This window comes from Loxodonta africana, chromosome 7 (genome assembly GCF_030014295.1).
Source record: "Loxodonta africana isolate mLoxAfr1 chromosome 7, mLoxAfr1.hap2, whole genome shotgun sequence".
Classification (NCBI taxonomy): domain Eukaryota; kingdom Metazoa; phylum Chordata; class Mammalia; order Proboscidea; family Elephantidae; genus Loxodonta; species Loxodonta africana.
This window is the reverse complement of record NC_087348.1, coordinates 87047798-87068599: the sequence shown is the minus strand read 5'-3', so window position 1 is coordinate 87068599 and position 20802 is coordinate 87047798. Positions and strand designations below refer to the sequence as shown.

General features: G+C 51.1%; 1 protein-coding gene across 11 annotated transcripts in view; it reads left to right on the top strand.

Annotated features, from left to right (window-relative positions):
- The window catches only part of NUMA1 (nuclear mitotic apparatus protein 1), a 91115-nt gene that overhangs the window by 67036 nt on the left and 3277 nt on the right, over positions 1-20802 (top strand). For 10 of the 11 annotated variants that reach the window (XM_064288611.1, XM_023539000.2, XM_010599619.3 and 7 more), the window contains 17 exons: positions 3109-3188; positions 4257-4339; positions 4910-4990; positions 6311-6398; positions 7713-7836; positions 8345-8502; positions 8791-8908; positions 9001-9118; positions 9468-9608; positions 10568-10690; positions 10842-14261; positions 14700-14741; positions 16198-16266; positions 17688-17798; positions 17886-18104; positions 18192-18349; positions 19639-19885. In XM_064288611.1, coding sequence (XP_064144681.1) covers positions 3109-3188; positions 4257-4339; positions 4910-4990; positions 6311-6398; positions 7713-7836; positions 8345-8502; positions 8791-8908; positions 9001-9118; positions 9468-9608; positions 10568-10690; positions 10842-14261; positions 14700-14741; positions 16198-16266; positions 17688-17798; positions 17886-18104; positions 18192-18349; positions 19639-19885 — 5380 coding nt within the window. The remainder of the gene's footprint in view (positions 1-3108; positions 3189-4256; positions 4340-4909; positions 4991-6310; positions 6399-7712; positions 7837-8344; positions 8503-8790; positions 8909-9000; positions 9119-9467; positions 9609-10567; positions 10691-10841; positions 14262-14699; positions 14742-16197; positions 16267-17687; positions 17799-17885; positions 18105-18191; positions 18350-19638; positions 19886-20802) is intronic. The other variant, XM_064288613.1, reaches the window with a different exon arrangement.

The window sequence follows — 20802 nt, the reverse complement described above, 5'->3', positions numbered from 1 at the left end:
TAGTGCTGCTTAACTTACTCTCTGTCCCCCTTGTTGTCTACAAATTAGTAATTGCATCTAAGTTTGATTAGCTTTTAAGGTTCTTTTTTTTTTTTTTTTTGCTAGAATACTTCATAGGGAGAGTTGTGTGCCACCTGTAAATCAGCATTTTGCCAATTCCTAATGAAAATCATCATTTTTCAAGCTCTAATGAAATTTTTTTTTTTTTTTAATGAAATGGTTGGTCTAGGCAGCCAACATCCATGGATGGTAATACCATTAAATGAAAGGTTGATGAAATGAAAGGCTGTATTCGGCTGAAAATACCTAACTGAGTATTAAATTTTAACATCATTAAAAGAGATAAAGATCAGCCAGAATGCTCCTTAGAACCGAGGATGGTGAGACTTCGTCTCACATACTTTGGGCAGGTGGTCAGGAGGGATCAGTCTCTGGAGAAGGACATCATGCTTGGTAAGGTAGAGGGTCAGCGAAAAAGAGGAAGACCCTCAATGAGGTGGATTAACACAGTGGCTGCAACAATGGGCTCAGGTATAACAACGATCCTGAGGATGGTGCAGGGCCAGGCAGTGTTTTGTTCCTTGTTACGTGGGATTGCCATGAGTTGGAACCAACTCGATGGTACCTAACAACAACAAGAGAGGCAACCAGATATGAGATATATTCCATGTTGTGACACCGCTGTGTACACCACGGCCTTTGGACTTCTGACTAGATCAAGGAGCTTGTGCTTTTGAGGAGATGAGTTTCCGCTGCCCAGTAACAAGGGCAGTAGGGTGTGTGATCTGGTTTAACCACCACAGGTTTATAATGTGGTGGGAAATTTCCATAGAGAGGGTGAAGAAGTCAATATGTTCATTTTCCAAGTTGTCTTTTAATGTGCTGTCTGAGCCTTAGACTAGAAGGGAGCATGTATGTGTTTTGGAGGTATGGCTGTTGAACTACTAGGTTAACCCTCATCTCTATCCCAAATCCAGGACAATGCAGACCGACTTCCTTTGGGAGTGGAAACCAGAGGCTGTTGGTTAATGTGTTCTGTCTGCTGCATGTCTGATACTGTTACTGGTGTTGACCTAAAGCAGACCCCTAGTTCTCAGCCAAAGACAGTGAAGGACAGCAGGGCGGGTGGGGAGATAGAAGCTGTGGGAGTTGATAGGGCTTGTTCCCTGGGCACTGGCCTTCCCTGTGGTGAAATTCATTGGCCTCAACCCCTTGGACAAGTTTCCCTTTCTGTTCTTTCTTGTGAGAATAGACTGAAGCAGAAAGGCTGTCCCATGTCTTTGATATCTATGAGGCTTAAGTAGCAAAGTTCAGTGGAGGCATTCACCTAGAAAACCTGAAGTTTGGGCATTTGCCTTACTGACATTGTCCTGTGGTAATCCCAGTAAAAAGCTTCTCTCATCTGTCAGTCAGCCCGTATGTACTCAGCACCTACTATATCCCTAGCTTTCTGCTAAGCACAGTGTGCTCAATTGTAAATGATGCAGTTGTATCCATGAGTGCTATAGGAATTCCTGAGAAGGAGGATGGAGGTACGACTAGCAGTAGTCCTGGATAACTTCCTGACAGAAATGAGACTTGAACATAGTCTTGAAGGATGGATTGGATTTTTCCAGGACCAGCATTTCCCAAACCATGTTCATGGAACTTTACTTACACCAGAGGCTTAGTAGGAAAAAGAGGTTTTGTGGTCAAATAAGTTTAGGAAATAATTATATCTTCTTTTTTAGAAAATACTCAATTTGGTTCAACCCAGCATTTCTCAAACATTTAATCTGAGAACCCTCTCTGTATTTTTACTTAATGGAATACACCTAAGTAAATACTACTGTACACTGAGGGAAGGAGTCACAATATTCCAGATTGTGGGTGGGTAGGGCAGATGGCTTGTTTGGGAGTCTGTGAGGAGATGATAATCTCCTCAAGACTTCGTAGATCGGCTACCCAAAATGCCTCTTATGGAGAGTTCAGCTTTGAAGAGCCTTCGTACTCATATGGGAGATGGGGGAGGTACACTTGTCTTAGCTTGAATGCCTCTTGTGCTTTGTAGGTTGTCTCTGGCCCTGGGACATTCTAGGGCCTGCCTTTCCTCTAGAAGGTTGGCTGAAACCTGGAGATTCAGATTCTGAGAATCAGGAGGCCCTTTAGTCAGTATCTCCAGCCGTAGCCTAAATGGAGAGTCAGCTCTTCTTGGTGGCTTGAAGTGAAACTACCTCTGAAAATGAAACTGCAGTTAGAGCGAGTGTCCGAGGGCCAGGTCCCTGGGCTGTGTAAGAGCTCCTCCTGCTGACTCTCCCCTTATTGCTGTTTTTGCACTTTGTTTGCCCTTCTAGTGGCATGGTGGTTTAAGTGCACGACTGCTAACTTGAATGGTCAGTGGTTCAAAACCACCAGCCATTCCGTGGGAGAAAGATGTGGCAGTCTGCTTCCATAGAGATTTATAGCTTTAGAAACCCCGTGGAGTTGCTACGAGGCAGAATTGACTCCATGGCGGTGGATGTGATTTTTCTGTGTGTGTGTGTATGTGCACTTCTGGTTAAACACACGCAAGCATCTGCTCACCAAAAAATGATTGTCTGTTTGCCTGGCCTCCAGGAGATTTAGCCAACTCAGCCTTCAGCTTAATGTGTGTTGAACTTTGCCCAGTTACTTCAGAGCCTTGTTCCCTCCTGTTCTTTCAGTTCTTGGGCCTATTTTTCCCTTCCCATAGTACTTTCTCACTCTTACTCTAGCTGTGTTTCCTGACCTTTTACATTTGAGCCATTCCAGACTATTTACCCTAGCTTCCTGTTTATGTCTGCTGCCTCCGCCTCCTCTTAGTCCCTTTCCCACAGAGCTTTTTCATATTCACAAGTAGGATGGCAGAGTACAGTCTTTTTCAAAAGGACCTCATGCCTGAAGTCCCCCCTACTTACCCACCACACAGTTCCATCTCAATACATGGTATCTTGGCATCTTCTCCCCTGCCTCCAGGTTCTGGTCTGGTGCTCTTCCCAGACCTGGGGTAGACCAAGCCCTGAAGGAAGGGGGAGGTAATATGATGTAATGCAGTAGCAAGGAGGGAAGGATTGCTAAGTACTTGTGTTTAATACTTGTTCTTTATTCTAGCCGTGGCACCGAAGAGGGGCAACAAATCATGAAGCAGCCAGTACCAGAGAGATTGGACTTTGTGTGCAATTTTCTGCAGAGTAAGCACCATTCTTATCGAGCTGGGAAGGGGCTGCTTCCTCAGCCTCTGGGACTTGGAGTCAGAGGAACTAATTCACAGGTGTCTGGAGGAGAAGGTCCAAGGCTCCCTATTATTTAGCACAGAGATGAATACAACTGGGTAGCTTCCCTGGGTTGGGTAATTCCTACACCAGCCAGGTGTAAGAAGAGCAGTCCCTTCAGACCCAGAGCCCATCTCGGAAATGTGGGTAGAGCCACAGAGTCTGTTTGAGACTCCTCACCTTAGATTCCCATTCCCAACACTGTGAGGAGGCAGAGGAGAGGGAAGGATCCATGTTACCCTTTTTCTCTTGTAAGAAAAACAATTTTGAAAATAAGGTTGAATTAATTGCTCAGGTGATAGAAGTAGAGGCAGAGACAGATTTATGTTTAGATCTTGGCCCTTCTCACTGCTGTGTGTCCTTTCTGGGCATAGGTTCCCTGTCTATACAATAGAGATAATAATAATTGCTCTAAAGTTTATTGGGTGGATTAAATAACATATGCAGATCTTCTAGCACAGTGTTAGAAGTTCTCTTCCCCTCGTACAGCCTTGGATCACAGAATCCTCATTTTTTAACATGATACGCTATCTGTTTCCATCCTAAGAAATTTCTAGGAAAGATGATAAAGTAAGGTGTTAGTAATTGTGCCCAGACCCTGGGGCAGCCTAAGAGCCAGATGTGCCCCAGGCTTCCTAACCTGACTCAGCTGCAACCTTAGTGGGAACAGGACTCTAGGGTGACCTGGAATCTCTAGGCTTCTTGTCTGTGGTGCTAAGGAGTTGGTAGGTAAGTACAATGCCATGACCCAGAGTTGCTGTGAATTCCCAGCCTGCTTTCTTCTTGAACTGGCCCTATGACCTTTGAACTGGCCCAGTATAGACTTCAGATGGAAAAGTGTGTGTTGGGGGAGGCGGGGCATGGGAATATGTAGGCTTCCATCTCATTGCCCTTTGAGAGACAGCGATTCTGCTCCTCAGACTCCCAGACTTTCCCATACATCTCTTGAGGAGGCTCACCCTCTTTTCTACATTGTTGTCATTGCAGAAAATCGAAAACATCCCTCTTCTCCAGAATGCCTGGTATCTATGCAGAAATTGATGGAGGGGTCAGAGCTGGAAATGGCCAAGGTACTTGTGGAATACTAGATCGGTGGGGTGGGAAGGTGGTACCTGAGGGACCTGAAGGGCCTTCTTTTAACCCACAGGGAGATTGTGGGTATGTGATTTCTGGGACTCTTGGAGGTAGAACCAGACAGCCACCTGTCTGAGGCAGAGGCTAATTCAGTTCAAGAATCCTGGGAACGCATGACCTTATGACAAAGAGGTTTACTACACCACTACGCGTGGGTCTCTGTGGAGACCTGGTAGGAACGAGGCCACACACAGGCTATCCTTTTTTTTTTTTTAAGCTCAGCCTACTTCGTTCCCTCTACTGTTTCCGGGTGCTAGCCTATAGAGGATGCCTTGAGCTTCATACCCGGGCTTCCATGATGGCAGGTCCTAGCACCTGGCTTTGTGCACAGTGGGCATTTGGTCCTCAATAAAGTGTTTCTGGTGCTGTTAAGGGCAGTGGCCTGGGGCTGCTTTCTTCTAGGAACTTGGAAAGAGTCTCCATAATAACTCAGAGCCCCCAGAACAGCTCAGAGGGGGAGCACTGAGCAGAGCCCACTCAGTGACTGCCTCCTGTTTGGCTTCTAGATAACCATGCTGCTCTTATACCACTTCACCATGGGCTCCAAAAGCCTCAGAGACTGGGACCAATTTGAATACAAGATTCAGGTAAGCCTTTGTGCCTCCACCCCACCTAGCAGGGCTAGCCTATGCTTTACTTCACACCATTTGCTTTTCTTTAAACACCGTATGTTGTTCTAAGTTATGATTATAGTAATAACAGCCATTCATTGTAAAAAATCTGAAAAAATATTGAAAAGCATACAAAAGGAAATAACAGTTGCCAATAATCTCATCCCCAGAGATATCTGCGAATTTTTTTTAAGGCTGTATATACATCCTAGTCCTTTTAATATGGTATATATTTAACTATATACCCTTGTGTGTTTGGATAATACATAGAAATTGTTCTTATTCTGTCTTCATCTGTGTGTTCTGATGTGTATGCATACACAGTCATATATGTATGTTTTACACAAAACTATTACTCCAAATATCCTTTCCTCCAGTAGGAAGGATTAGTGAGAGAGCAGGCATGTCTTTGTCTGCTATGATAATCTAGCTCAGAGCGGTTACTTCCCACCCTCTCTTCTGTGTAGTCCCTAAATGAAAAGGAATTGGTAGAGTTTGATTATTGAGGGAGTTGACATGGTCTCCAGGAACCACCTGCCACGTTGGCTTTGCTTCCTTTATTTTCCAGAGCAGAAACAGGTGGGGTCCAGAGTGGGTAACCTAGCTGATTGGGGCAGTGTCCTCAGAGTTGTGGTCTTTCATGTATTGGTAGAAATGTTGGATCATCTCTGTGTACTATTCTGTTTCACACTCACTTATCTCATGGTTCCTCTCTGGGATTGCGGTTAGAATTAGCGGCATGAGAGAGGTGGGTAGTTCCTTCCTTCCTTCGACCTTTTCTCTGCTCCAAGTTGGTCATAGACTTGGTAGAAACAAATTCTAAAGAAATAAGGGACAACAACAGAGCTGGCCAGGAAAATGAGATCAACTCTGTAGCTTTGGAATTCAGAGAAGATTTTACAGCTGAGATGGTGGATAAGCTTTGGATGAGCCCCAGAGGTGTTCTCATTTAAACAAATGACAGCAATCCAGGTAAATCTGGAAGAGGCCAATATAGTCAGAGCTTTCTGACTAATTTCTCTTTGCCTGTTCACTTCTCTTGTAGTCAGGAGTGATGTCAGTCAGGACTTCTGGCTGACTCTGAGTGCAGAGTGGGGAGAGGCAATTGGGGTGACCTGTCTCAGTCGAATGTTCCTGGCTGGGCCATGGCTTCAGGATCTGAGAGAAAGAATGGGTTCCAGCAAGCTCCTGGGGCTCAAGAAAAGCTGGGAATGGAAATGCCAGGCTGGAGCTGTCCATCTCTTCCGGGGCTTCTGTAACGCTAGCTGATGCTCTTTTTCTCTCTCTGTGGCTCAGGCTGAGTTAGCTGTCATTCTCAAATTTGTGCTGGACCATGAGGATGGGCTAAATCTTAATGAAGACTTAGAGAGCTTCTTGCAAAAAGGTAAGTAGGGGGGTACTCCTGAGGACCTCCTCACCTCTGAGCTGGGGGCTGCTAGGGTCCTGAGCTGCTGAGATGTGCAGTCGGGGGGTTGTTTGTAATTCCAGCACAAGGCACAGAGTTGGTGCTTAGGAAGTGTGTGTATAGTAGAGTAGGTACACGTCTATTCCAATCCTCCCAGTTCCTAAGGAGCTCTTCCTGGCTACCTGGCAGTGGTTAGCAGGTTTTTTATGACTGATTATGTCTGCTGTTAAGTTGTCCTTGACTCCACTACCCCTTTTATTTTTTTATTTTCGAAACAAACACTACTATAGGCTTAGAAATTGGGAGTGTACGATCTATGAAAGTGGTTTCCTCCCTCATGAAGCTTGTATTCTAGGTGAAAAGGCAGATACATAAACCAGCAAGTGTGATAAGGAATGTAAATGATAGAGCGGAGAGGTGCTGGGTGTCCCACATGCCCTGGCTGGAAGTACAATAGGCAGAGTGATGGTTCTGCCAGTCATCTAATGAAGACATCATTGAGCGATAATAGGAGTAGAAAAAATGGGTAGAGGCAAGTTCTCTTGTAGCCATTGAATTTGATGTTCCTCAAATTCAGGTTCCTTGTGAGACCATCAGGTGGAGATGTTGGCGTGCAGGAGAGAGTCTCGGGCCAGAATAGAGGTTTGAAAGCCAGTGAGTGGATGGCCACTGAAGCTGTGGGCACTGTGGGCAGAGACAAGGAGGCCTCTTCAGAACTCTGGGGAGCACCAACATTTCGAGGGTGGGTGGAGGAGGGAGGAGCTATTGAGGGAGACTAAGAATGGGCGGCCAGAGACGTAGGAGAGCCCTACGAAAGTGGTCATGGGAACCAAGGAAAGAACCGGTTTTGAGAGAGGGCGTGTTGGCGGTGTGAGCTTTCAGGATGGGAAAGTTCAGACAGGAGGTCAGTGACTCTGATGTGAGGGGTTGTTGGGTGCTGAGAGGTGGTCCTGGCTCAGGGCTCCCAAGTTGCCTCTGCCATGTTGGTTTGAGGGAAAAGCATAAGCACCTCGTCAAGTTCTGAGCATGGGAGAGAACCTCACTCCACAATACTTACACTGATCATCTCTGGAGACGGAAGTCCATCACTCGATTTTGCCTAGGGACACTGACTCCTCGATAACCTGCACACCAGGCTTTAGGTTCTGCCCAGTGGCCACGCTCTGTAGTTTACATGTAAGTGTTTGTGGATTTTCTCCCAGCAAGGCAAGTTCTCAAAGCGCGTTCTGATGCCCAGCTGTTCACCCTCTTAGCAACCACTCTGTGGTTTGTTTGTCCGTTTCTTCCCCCCAGCTCCTGTCCCTTCCACCTGTTCTGGCACCATCTCTGAAGAGCTCTCCCCACCCAGCTACCAGACCAAGAAGGAGATTCGCTTCCTAGAGCTACAGAACGTTGCCTCCTCTTCCAGTGGGAACAAGTATGTGCTGGCCCTTCTTCTGGGGCAAGGCCTCAGTATCCAGTCCTCATATCCCTGTAGTCCAGAGTCTAAGCTGTGACCAGCCTCTTATCTCTGCTGGGAGCTCTGAGCATCCTTTTGATCTTGTGTTTCCTCACCTCACCCAGCACTAATTGGGGGAATTGGTTGGGATCTGTTTGGGGCCGGAGGCTGCCTGCAAAGGCAATTACTGTTTATGGAATACCTTTCTTCCTTGGAGACAATGCTGAAGTCCCTTCTCTCAGTGCAGCTCTGCAGAGGCAAGGAGAATTCATCACTTTTTTGGGGGGACAAAGAGATTAAGGCTTGGAGGTGGAAAACAAAAAGTTCTGTCAAGATCATGTTACGAGGCCTGAGGCAGTGCTGCAAAGAGCCCAGCCAGTGCTCCAGCCATAGGCCCCTCTCCCCACTACTATCCCTGGCTATTGCTGGGTGCCTCAGCCCTTAGATCTCAACTCTGACCATGACTTTTGGGCCATCTCCTCCTCAGCTTCCTTGTAGGATCTCCAGCCTCCCCCATGGGCGACATCCTGCATACCCCACAATTCCAGGTGAGGCGGCTGAAGAAGCAGCTTGCAGATGAGCGAAACAATAGGGATGAGCTAGAGCTGGAGTTGGCCGAGAACCGCAAGCTCCTTACCGAGAAGGGTAGGTGCCTGGCACACTGGCAGATGTGTGTGAATGAGCAGCATTTAAGATTTTCATCCAGGGAAATGCTGGACTTGCCTGGGGAATGTCCCTTTAGCCTCCCCTATTGCACCCTGTGCTGGCCCTGAAGCTCAGCCCTGTGCCTAGGGTCAGATTGACCTCCTGTAAGCTGGATTTTGTCCTTGCCACCATCCTCCCTACTCCTTAGATTGGATACCCTACTCCTCCTACCTCCCTTTCCTCTCCTTTGTGCTCACTCTCCTCTTCTCTTCCCCCACCTTGGGGCAGATGCACAGATAGCCCTGATGCAGCAACGCATTGACCGCCTGGCACTGCTCAATGAGAAGCAGGCATCCAGCCCATCGGAGACCAAGGAGCTTGAGGAGCTACGGGGCAAGAATGAGAGGTATAGCCCACCCTGCCTGCCTTCAGCTCTCAGCCCCTTCCTGCCCCTAGTGGTGGGCCACACTATCTTCTCACTGCTTCCCTCCCTCGCAGCCTCACTATGCGGCTGCATGAGACTCTGAAGCAGTGCCAGGACCTGAAGACAGAGAAGAGCCAGATGGATCGCAAGATCAACCAGCTTTCTGAGGAGAATGGTGACCTTTCCTTTAAGGCGAGTGGTGAAGGGCTTAATCCACATGTGGAGGGCCTCTCAGGGCTGAGGTGGTCTGGAAGGCCCCCAAGAGAGGGTTAAGAGAGACTCTCTCCAGAGACCCTGCATACTTTGCCCCTTTCCTTGTTGCATAATTGGGTATGTTAAGCACCTTGGTGGGGTACTGGATTGTGGCCCTAAATTTTGATTTGTACTTCTGAGTCACAGACGTGATTGGTTGTGATTGGTTTGAGGGAAGTTGAAAGGATAGTTGGAAGCCATCAGCCCCTGGAGGCCAGGGAGCGCAGATTGGCAGCCGTGTTGCCAGTTTTGGCCCTAGGTGATGGGGATTCCCACCTATCTATCTCAGCTGCGGGAGTTTGCCAGTCATTTGCAGCAACTACAGGGCGCCCTCAATGAGCTGACAGAAGAGCATGGCAAGGCCACCCGGGAGTGGGCGGAGAAGCAGGCCCATCTCGAGAAGGAGCTCAGCACAGCCGTGCAGGACAAGGTAAAATGCTCTGCTTCGGGGACTCAGGGTCACCATCTCGACCATGGGTTCAAAGTGGAATTCAGTTTACCACTATTCTTTAGGGTCTTTGGGAACTACGCTAACTTGTCTTCAAGGTTTAGTGGTGCTCTGTAATGGAAAACTTGTGGACTTAAGTCCAGGATACGTAAGTTTGAATCCTGTCTTGCTGTTTACAAGATGTGGATGTTGGACAAGTTATTCAATCTCGCTAGGTATCCTTTCCCCAAAATGGGAGTAGTAATAAGATTAACTGTGTCATCAGTTACTGTGAGATAATACATATAAAGTGCTTAACACATTGTGGTGTGGCATAAAGTAAGCACTCAGTGAATTAGGTTCTATTATTATTATTGTTAATACTAAGAACCCAACTCTGGTGCTTATTAACAATGTAGCCTTTGGGCAAGGCACTTAGCATCTGTGCTTCAGTGTCTTGCTCTGTAAAAGGGCAATAATAGCTACCTCTCAGATTTGTTATATGGATTAGAAATTCAGAGGCTCACCCAGCACATCACCCGGTCTGTAGTGGATGCCTAGTGAACCATTGTGGGGAAGTAGGTGTGGGGCTGGGGTGATGCTGTTGCTGCTGCTGCTGCTGGCGATGATGCCCAGACAGTCAGGGAATATTTCTGGTTGTTTGGATAATCTAGAAGCCAAGACTCATGTGAGGAGAGCTATATAGTAAGGAAATTTGAAGTAAACTCAGTAGCCTTGGAGAAATAGTTCACATTATAACTTCATTCAGCCCAGGAACTAGAGTTAGAAAGTCGGGTCCCTCAGGGTCCCAGGTCTATGGTTTCTGAGTCTTTTCTAGGCCAAGGCTAAAGGAAGTCTTGGTTACAAGATGAAAGGGTCCCCTGCTGTTGTCCACAAGGGCCTGTGTGGTCATCTGGACTACTCCACCCCTCTGTTCACATGGGTCTCTTGTTTACTCCCAGAAATACCTTGAAGAGAAGAATGAAATTCTTCTGGGAAAACTTTCACAGCTGGAAGAACATTCAACCCAGCTTCAGGAGAACCCACCCCAGGAGAAGGGTGAGGTGCTGGGTGATGCCTTGCAGGTAGGAATAAATGGGAGCAGCCAGTAGGACCTGTGTGCTGGGATTGGGTGACCCTATGTTCAGCACGTTCGGATTCCTGGTTATCCTATTCCCAGAGGGGCCTGGTGACTGAGGAGTCATGCTTATCACATTTGTTTCTTTATCCCACCAGCTGGAAGCCCTGAAACAAGAGGCAGCCACTCTTGCTGCAAACTATGCCCAGCTCCAGGCCAAGGTGGGGGAGCTGGAGACTGAGCGGGGCCAGCAGGAAGCCAAACTACTTGCCGAGCGGGGCCACTTTGAAGAAGAAAAGCAGCAGCTGGCTGGTCTGATTGCTGACCTGCAGACCTCTGTCTCCAACCTCACCCAGGCCAAGGAAAACCTGGAGAAGTCCTCGCAGGCTCAGAATGCCCAGCTGACTACCCAGGTGGCCACTTTGACCTCCAAGCTCACCACACTGAATGCTACCCTCCAGCAGCAGGATCAAGAGCTAACTGGTCTGAAGCAGCAGGCGGAGAAAGAGCAGGCCCAGCTAGCCCAGACTCTCCAGCAACAACAACAGGCCTCCCAGGATCTCCGCCACCAGGTGGAGCAGTTGAGCAGCAGCCTGAAGCAGAAGGAGCAGCAGTTGGAGGAGGCAGCCAGGGAGCAGGAGGCAACTAGGCGGGACCACGCCCAACAACTGGCCACTGTTTCCAAGAAGCAAGAGGCCTCCTTAAGACAGAGGGACACAGCTCTTCAGCAGCTGGAGGCACTGGAGAAGGAGAAGGCTGCCCAGCTGGAGATTCTGCAACAGCAACTTCAGGCTGCTAATGAAGCCCTGGACAGTGCCCAGACCTCAGTGACACAGGCCCAGCGGGAAAAGGCAGAGCTGAGCCAAAAGGTCGAGGAACTCCATGCCCGTGTTGAGGCAGCCCACCGGGACCAGCATGAAGCCCAGGCCCAGGTGACAGAGCTGGAGGCCCAGTTGAGGTCTGAGCAGCAAAAAGCAACTGAGAGAGAAGGGGTGGCCCAGGAAAAGGACCAACTCCAAGAGCAGCTCCAGGCCCTTGAGGAGTCCTTGAAGGCCACCAAGGGCCTCCTTGAGGAGGAGAAGCGCCGGGCTGCAGACGCCCGGGAGGAGCAGCAGCGTTGTATCTCTGAGCTGGAGGCAGAGGCCCGGAACCTGTTGGAGCAGCGTAAACAGGAGCAGAGGGAACTAGAAGAAGAGAAGGCTGGGCGCAAGGGACTGGAGACCCAGTTACAGCAGCTTGGGGAAGCCCATCAGGCCGAGACAGAAGCCCTACGGCAGAAGCTGGCAGAGGCCATAGCCTCCCAGCGCAGGGGTGAGAGCGAATATGAGGAGCTCGTCAAGGAGGTAGCTACCTGGCGTGAGCGATATGAGGATAGCCAGCAAGAAGAGGCGCAGTATGGCGCCATGTTCCAGGAACAGCTTGTGGCTCTGAAGGAGGAATGTGAGAAGGCCCGCCAGGAGCTGCAGGAGGCAAAGGAGAAGGTGGCAGGGATAGAGGCCCACAGTGAGCTCCAGATAAGCCGGCAGCAGAACGAGCTCACTCAACTCAAAGCCAGCCTGGCTAGAGCCCTCCAGCAGGTCCAGGAGAAGGAGGTCAGGGCCCAGAAGCTTGCTGATGACCTCTCTGCTTTGCAGGAGAAGATGGCTGCTACCAGCAAGGAGGTGGCCCGCCTGGAGGCCTTGGTGCGCAAGGCAGGAGAGCAGCAGGAAACAGGCCCCCGTGAGCTACTCAAGGAGCACCCAAGGGCAGGAGATAGAGAGGCAGAGTGGCTGGAAGAGCAGCAGGGCCGCCAGTTCTGTAGCACACAGGCCACACTGCAGGCCATGGAGCGTGAGGCAGAGCGTATGGGCAGTGAGCTGGAGAGGCTGCGGGCTGCACTGATGGAGAGCCAGGGCCAGCAGCAGGAGGAGCGTGGGCAGCAGGAGAGGGAGGTGGCACGGCTGACCCAGGAGCGGGGCCGGGCCCAAGCTGACCTTGCTCTGGAGAAGGCAGCCAAGGCAGAGCTGGAGATGAGGCTGCAGAATGCCCTCAATGAACAGCGTGTAGAGTTTGCTGCCCTGCAAGAGGCACTAGCCCATGCCCTGAGGGAAAAGGAAGGGAAGGATCAAGAGCTGGCCAAGCTTCGTGGTCAGGAGGCAGCCCAGAAAACAGAGCTGGGGGAGCTTCGGCAAACCTTGGAGCAACTGAAAGAACAGCTAGCTAAGAAGGAAAAGGAGCTGGCTAAGAAGGAGAAGGAGCGCCAACAGTCTGTAGGAATGACCAGTGGAGAAGATGCTTCTGGGTCAGGAACCCCGTCTGGGGCTGTTGGAAAGACAGAGCCATCAGGTGCAGAGCTGGAAGCTCTGCGGGCAGAGGTGAGCAATCTGGAGCAGCAGTGCCGGGGGCATCAGGAGAAAGCCTCCAGCCTGGAGCGCAGGCTGGAGGCTGAGCGGGCCTCCCACACAGAGTGGGACAATGCTCTGGAGACATTGAGGAGCCAGTTAGAGGAGAAGGCCCAGGAGCTGGGGTGCAGTCAAGATGCCTTAGCTTCAGCCCAAAGGGAGTTGGCCACTCACCGTGCCAAGGCCCAAGACCACAGCAAGGCTGAGGATGAGTGGAAGGCCCACGTGGCCCGGGGCAAGCAGGAGGCTGAAAGAAAAAACAGCCTCATCAGCAGCCTGGAGGAGGAGGTGTCTATCCTGAATCGCCAGGTCCTGGAGAAGGAGGGTGAGAGCAAGGAGCTGAAGCGGCTGGTTGTAGCCGAGTCAGAGAAGAGCCAGAAGCTGGAAGAGAGGCTGCGTCTGCTCCAGGCAGAGACTGCCAGCAGCAGTGCCAGAGCAGCAGAGCGCAGCTCTGCTCTGCGGGAGGAGGTGCAGACCCTTCGGGATGAAGCAGAAAAACAGCGAGCAGCTTCAGAAAATCTGCGGCAGGAGCTGGCCTCGCAGGCAGAGCGAGAGGAGGAGCTAGGCCAAGAACTGAAGGCGTGGCAGGAGAAGTTCTTCCAGAAGGAGCAGGCCCTCTCTGCCTTGCAGCTTGAGCACACCAGCACACAGGCCCTGGTGAGTGAGTTGCTGCCTGTCAAGCACCTGTGCCAGCAGCTGCAGGCTGAGCAGGCAGCTGCTGAGAAGCGCCATCGTGAGGAGCTGGAGCAGAGCAAGCAGGCAGCTGGTGGGCTGCGGGCCGAGCTGATGCGGGTCCAGCGGGAGCTCGGGGAGCTAGTGCCCCTTCGGCAGAAGGTGGCAGAGCAGGAGCGAACAGCCCAGCAGCTGCGGGCAGAGAAGGCCAGCTACGCCGAGCAGCTAAGCATGCTGAAAAAGGCCCATGGCCTGCTGGCAGAGGAGAACCGGGGCCTGGGGGAACGGGCCAACCTTGGCCGGCAGTTTCTGGAAGTAGAGTTGGATCAGGCTCGGGAGAAGTATGTCCAAGAGCTGGCAGCTGTGCGTGCTGACGCAGAGACCCGGCTGGCTGAGGTGCGGCAGGAAGCACAGAATGGTGCCCGGGAGCTGGAGGTGATGACTGCCAAGTATGAGGGTGCCAAGGTCAAGGTCCTGGAGGAGAGGCAGCGGTTCCAGGAAGAGAGGCAGAAACTCACTGCCCAGGTAATGTGCCCCACCCAGCCACACCCTCAAAGATCGGACTGAGAGGGAGGGGACCAGGGCCTCTGGTGCCCACATTATTGCCTTAAGCTAAAGATCTTCCCTCACTCACCAGGTGGCAGAGGAGTAGAGTTCTTTTGCCCCTATTGTCTTCAAGAAAAGTATCAGTATCTTCCCCCTCCCTGAAGGCCCTGTCCCTGGAGAGTTACACTGTGAAGGCCATCAGCCCTTTCCAGAGGCACACTGTGAGGAGGTGTGGCTGCACTGGAGGCCCCAGAGGCCGCTGGGGTCTCGAATGAGCCAAACCGGTATTTCTTAAATTACTAAATGTCTAGTGCCTTGGGAGCAAGTATCAGAGCTCACTGACGTCAGCTTGGCAGCCAGTCCAGTCCTCTTTGGCCCTATCTCACTCTGTTTCCATTGCCCCTCCCCTATGCACAGGTGGAGCAGCTAGAGCTATTTCAGAGAGAACAGACTAAGCAGGTAAAGCCTGGGGTGCTTGCTAAATGCTGGCTGCTTAAGCGGTGACCAGTCTCAGTGCATGGCTCCGGCTCAGCTTGCCTCCGCCAGCTCCCGTTGTGAACTGTTTGTGAAGGGGGCAGGGTCAAGCCGTGGAATCCAGGCCCAGGCTGTCCAGGAGTGCGGTGTGCTGGGTCCCCTGGGGCCTCATCTCACCCATCCCAGGTCGGCCTCTTCACCCTTCTGCATTTTTCTCTCATCTGCTTGTCAGGGAGGAGGGGTAGGATGGGCTACATATTTCCCATGTCTGAACCAGGGACAGAATCAACCTTCAGGGTTCTTGACCCTCCAAGTCATGTTCCGAGCTAAGGAGATGCAACTAAGAGGAACAGTAGAATTACTTATGGACCTTGTTTAACATAAGCCCACAGAGAGTATGAATTTACTGAAGTCGTAACGGTGATATGCAAGGCAGCCCTCAGGGTTAGGGAGGGCAGTGAGCTCTCAGGTGCCTGCACATTATCCGCCAGGACAGGACCGCTGCCCGAGAGCGTGGTGTAGAGATCTGGGAGCAGGAAGGTCAAGGCTGAGAGGAGTGGGAGGGGTCTACACTAGACAGAGGAGATCACTAGACCTCAAGGCTACAGAGCTGGTATTTAGTGAGAGCACCCTTTCTCCACTCACCATCTGAGGAGCCTGAGATGATAGGGGACAGTCAAACAAAGAAGAGCAAACAGTTAGCAATGGAGCCCTTGCCTCTCCCCTCTGCCTGTCATGCTTGAACACCTTGAATGCCTGGAGGAGACAGAGGTGCTTGGGATGGCTGGCCGTTATGTTCCCTCTTGTTCTCTTCTTCCTTTGCTCTTTGTGGGAACAGGGTGGGTTTTGAGTATGCATGCTGCCCCTGGCCTTGTCTTCCAGCACTCTTTTCCCCAATGCTAACTAACCACAGTGGCCACACTGCTACCACCAGCCCTAACAGCCTATGGATATTGGGAAGAGGTCTGAGCATCTGTGTGCTTTGGCTTTGGCAGTTTCTGGAACTAGAAAGAGGGATGAGTATTCATGCATATGTCTGCTAGAGTCATAGACTAGGTCCCCTGTTCCCAGCCCAACCTGGGAAGGTTGGGTTGGGTAGCAGCAGTGGCAGCAACACCAGAGTGATGGTGAGGTATCAGCTCCCCAGAGTCCGTTCTGCTGATTCTGGCAGCTGCAAGGGTCAGGCAGGCCTGTCTGTGCAGGCTGGGGTGGAGGTGAGTATGGCAGATGGCTCAGGAACATCTGTGTGTTGGATCCCTTCACTCAGGTTATGCCAACCAGCCTGGGCAGCATTGAGTCTTTTCCCTAACTGGAGGCCAGAGAAAGATCCCGAGTTTCCCCTTCCAGGAACACCAAGGATACTGGTCTGGGGAAACACCAGACTTTGAACATGCAGAGGATGGCCTCCTGAGTCTTCTCTTCTTCCCTTCGCCCTCTCCAGGTGGAAGAACTGAGTAAGAAGCTAGCTGACCATGACCAAGCCAGCAAGGTGCAGCAGCAGAAGCTGAAGGTGGGGATGATGGGGACTAGACCTGACCTCTGCTTGTCCTTAGAGGGTAGGGGAGGGAATGGGCCCTGTGTGTCCTCACCCTTGGGCTATGATGGGTGAGAGGACGGGGAGAGGCTCCCTGGGTGCCTGGCAGCCTCTGGAAATCTGCCTGTCTCAGGAAGCCCCCATGTGCCTTCTGGGAGCTCTTGAGGGAAGGCTAGAGCAGCTCCCATCCCTCTAGACCTCCATTGTCCAGTATAGTAGCCACTAGCCACACATGCTATTGAAATTTAAATTAATATAAACAAAATAAAATTTAAAATTCAGTTCCTCCGTCACACTAGCTACATTTCACATGCTTAGTAGCTATGGGTTCCTATTGGCTACCCTACTGGACAGCACAGAGACAGAACATGTCCACCATCCCAGAAAGTTCTGTCGGACAGTGCTGATGTAGATAGTCTGGGCACAGGGAGTGAGCGTGTTGATATTTAATATTACAATTTAATAGCATTCTGATGTTTTCAACTGTGTCATCTTTTGTTCAATATTTGCATTTTGCATTTAGTCAGGGACAAAGAAAATAGGCACCAGCGGCCTTGGACCTCACTAAAGCCCTGGTGGGTCATAGGAGTTGATGGGAGCTCAGAGCATCGTTTCCCTGCTCTCCTTCCATACGTATCATGCCACTTCATGCCTAAGAAATAAACAGATATCTCTCATGCTCCTTGTGGGGCCTGCTCTGTGCTAGGAGACGTAGGAGAGGCAAAGGCAGGGTGGCCCAGCCCAGCACCTCTAACAGACCAAGCACTGTGCGAAGCATAGCAGGTGGACAAAGACTCAGACACGGTCCCTGTTCTGAAGGAGGCTGTGGTCTGGGTGGGAGGCAGCACTGGCATAGTGAATGAGCCCACACAGGGTTTGGTGTTTTTTAGGTGAAGCAAGATTCAAACCTTACTCTGCCATTTAGTCACTGTAACCCTGATCATTTTGCTTAAATCTCTGAGTTCAGTTTCCTCATCTCTAAAATGGGGATAGTTACTTCTCAGAGTGGTTTTGAGGATGAATGAGTATATCCTCCAGAGAGCTCACATGCCAAATGCCTAGCTCTGTGCTCTGCCCCAACGTGTCCCTGAGAATCTGTTTCCTCTCCTCCTTGGAAGATTGACTTGTATTCTCATAGATTGAGACAGTTTGTGCCTGGTCTCAAAAAAGGCCAAAGTAGGGCTGTTAGAACTGTGCCAAAGAGAGCAAGTGGCAGGGGCTGGCCAGGAAAAGCTCCCATAGAATGCAGACTGAGTGGGGCTGAGTAGGCTGGAGTTGGGGGAAAGTGTGTGTTAGTGTCGTGTGACAACGGCCATGGAGCCGAAGGGCCAGGCCAAGACTGGATTTGGGTGGAGCAGCCAGAGCGGCCCTGCTGATGAGCCTTTCCATGTTCCCAGGCCCAGGGAAGCGAGAGCCAGCAGGAGGCCCAACGCCTCCAGGCCCAGGTAAATGAGCTGCAGGTCCAGTTGAGTCAGAAGGAGCAGGCAGCTGAGCACTACAAGCTGCAGGTGAGGAGCCCTACCCTCGCCCATCCTGCCCACCCTTCTGCCTCTGCCCCACCCCATCCAGCCCTCCCACTCTTTCTGCCCACACAGATGGAGAAAGCCAAGACCCATTATGATGCCAAGAAGCAGCAAAACCAAGAGCTGCAGGAGCAGCTGCGGGGCCTGGAGCAGCTACAGAAAGAAAACAAGGAGCTGCGGGCTGAAGCTGAGCGGCTGGGCCGGGAACTGCAGCAGGCCGGGCTGAAGACCAAGGAGGCTGAACAGACCTGCCGCCACCTTACTGCCCAGGTGCATAGCCTGGAGGCACAGGTAAGTGTCTAGCTGGAGAGACTCTCCTCACCCTGCATGTTGGATCCCTGTGCTTCCTCTCCTGCCTTCCTGCACTCTCCCCCGCAGGTTGCCCATGCTGACCAGCAGCTTCGGGACCTGGGCAAGTTCCAAGTGGCAACTGATGCCTTAAAGAGCCGGGAGCCCCAGACTAAGCCCCAGCTGGACTTGAGCATTGACAGCCTGGACTTGAGCTGCGAGGAGGGAACCCCACTTGCTATCGCCAGGTCAGAGGCACCCTCCCTTCCTAAGCCTGTTGTTCAGAGTGCCTCCTGTTGATCAGGGTGTATCCTGGAAACTGGGGTTAGCGAGAGAAATAAGATGCAATTAGTTCCTTTGCCTTTTGAAAAGGATAAAGAAAAAGAAAGTATGCCAGCTGTCTGTAGAGGGCACAGGGAGGGGGAAAAGAAGCCAAGAGTGAAAGGCTCTGTGGAGGCAGTCACTCCCGCTTTGCGTTTTGAAGAACACATAAATGTGTGTACCTGGTGGACAGGGAGAGCAGTGGGAACAGAGGCTGAGAAAGAGCTGCTTGGGCTGTGGGGAGTGAGGGCTGGGAGGGCTCAGCAGGCCCAGATCCCAGGGGACCGCAGTACTCCTGGTGGAAGGAGGCTAGCACTTAGGCCTGATCCTAAAGACACTGGGGAACTTTGGAAGGGACTTAAATTGAGGAGTATGTGGTCAGATTTGCATCATAGAAGGATTATTCTGATAGATAGTAGAGGATAAAACAGGAAACACATTTACTGTTTTTATTAAACAAACACTTATATGGCACTTACAGTTATAAACACTTGAAAAATATTCACTTCTCTCTCAATAATCCTCTGAGGTAGGTTCTACTGTCATCTTTAACAGACAAAACTGGGGCTTAGTGGAGTGGTCACTTGTCCTTTCTTGTTCAGGAGTCCTTGCTTATCACCACTGTGCTGCCTCTCTCAGTCTAGGTGAGAGATGAGGCTGAATCAGGAAGGACATGAGAATGGAGTAGGGTGTGGTCAGCCGATGTCAGGAGACTCAGTGGTTGGGTCTGACAGGAGAGGGGTGTGGTAGGGATTGTACCCATGTTCATGGTTTGCGGCCCTGGGCAGAGGGTGCTCCCACTCGCTGAGATAGGGGATGAAGGAGGGAGGTACAGACACACGGGCTTAGTTTGGAATATGTTCTTTGTGAAGTACTGTGGGCATCCGGGGGGATGTCTCAGGGCAACTGGATATATGGCTCTGGAGTTCAGGCTCTGGGAATTACCCAGGCAGAGATCAGGGTGTCCCCAGCATTGAGGCATTGGGAATAGCCATGGGGAGGGGACTAGATGAGCTCACCAGAGCTACAGCAGATTGAAGGGAGGACCCAGGTCAAGGGATCTCTTTGTTGCCTCTGAAAAATCAGAGGGAGAATGGGGTGCTTAACTTTGTCTGCTTGTTGTAATAAACATAGGAATGATCACTTTGGCACAAAAGGATGGACAAAATGCCTCCTAGCCCTAGGAATCTCACCTCAGCAGGCTTCCTTTCCACAGCAAGCTGCCTCGTACCCAGCCAGATGGCACCAGTGTCCCTGGAGAGCCAGCCTCACCTATCTCCCAGCGCCTGCCCCCCAAGGTAGAATCCCTGGAGAGTCTCTACTTCACCCCCATCTCTACTCGAAGTCAGGCCCCCCTGGAAAGCAGCCTGGACTCCCTGGGGGAAGTCTTCCTGGACTCAGGCCGTAAGACCCGCTCCGCTCGTCGACGCACCACACAAATCATCAACATCACCATGACCAAGGTCAGGCTGCTGGGAGTGGGCTACAGAGGCTTCTAGTGACCAGCCTGAGGGCAGTAATGCCCACTTCCTCTGAAGGGCATCTTTACGTTGGATCCTCAGAACAGCCAGAGGGAGGGAGGGAGTCAGGCAGGCAGGCAGGCATTACCAGCCCATATTTTACAGATGAGAAAACAGATCCCGAGAAAGGAAGTGATGTGTTTAGGGCCTCTTTTGTATACGAAGGGGCAGGGCTGGAATTGGATCCCTGTCTTCACTTAGACTAGTGTGTCCTCTCTACGTGTAGCACTGATCCTGTGCAGGCTGAGGGGAGAGAACGGGCAAATTGCAGCTCATCCTGTGCCTCCCAGAACACCCTGTGTGGCTGAGCTGTATTGTGGACGCCTGCCAGGCAGTGGACTCTTGCCCTTGTTTCCCTATCCCAGGAGGAGGTTGTGGGGGGACAGGGGGAGATGTGCTTTGGTGCAGCAGGGACACCTATGTATGGGTACCCTCTGCTAACAAGAACCTGGAGAAACTCTAGAAGATGGTCAGTGCCCTTGGTCTGAGGGACAGTGTAGACTATGGGGCAAGCCTAACTACTGCACAAGACATGGGTTCTAGCCCCAGCTCTGCCACTTCCTAGCTGTTTGACCTTGGGCCAGTCCCATTCTTTTCTTTGCACCACACCTCAAAGGACTGTCTTAATAGACTCAATGGAAAAATGGATGGAAGAGTCTAGACATCAAATCTCAGCACACCTTGTGAGGGATTTTGGCAACAAAGCCCATTTTTTGCAGTGTAGTGCAAACTAAGGCCCCTTGCTAAGCAGCGTATGAACACTTGGAGATATGCATGGGATCTGAGGGCCTTCAGGAGGGGCAATGGGAGACTTTTTTTTAATAGAGGGCTAGGCTTCCACCTCACCCATCACAACAGAT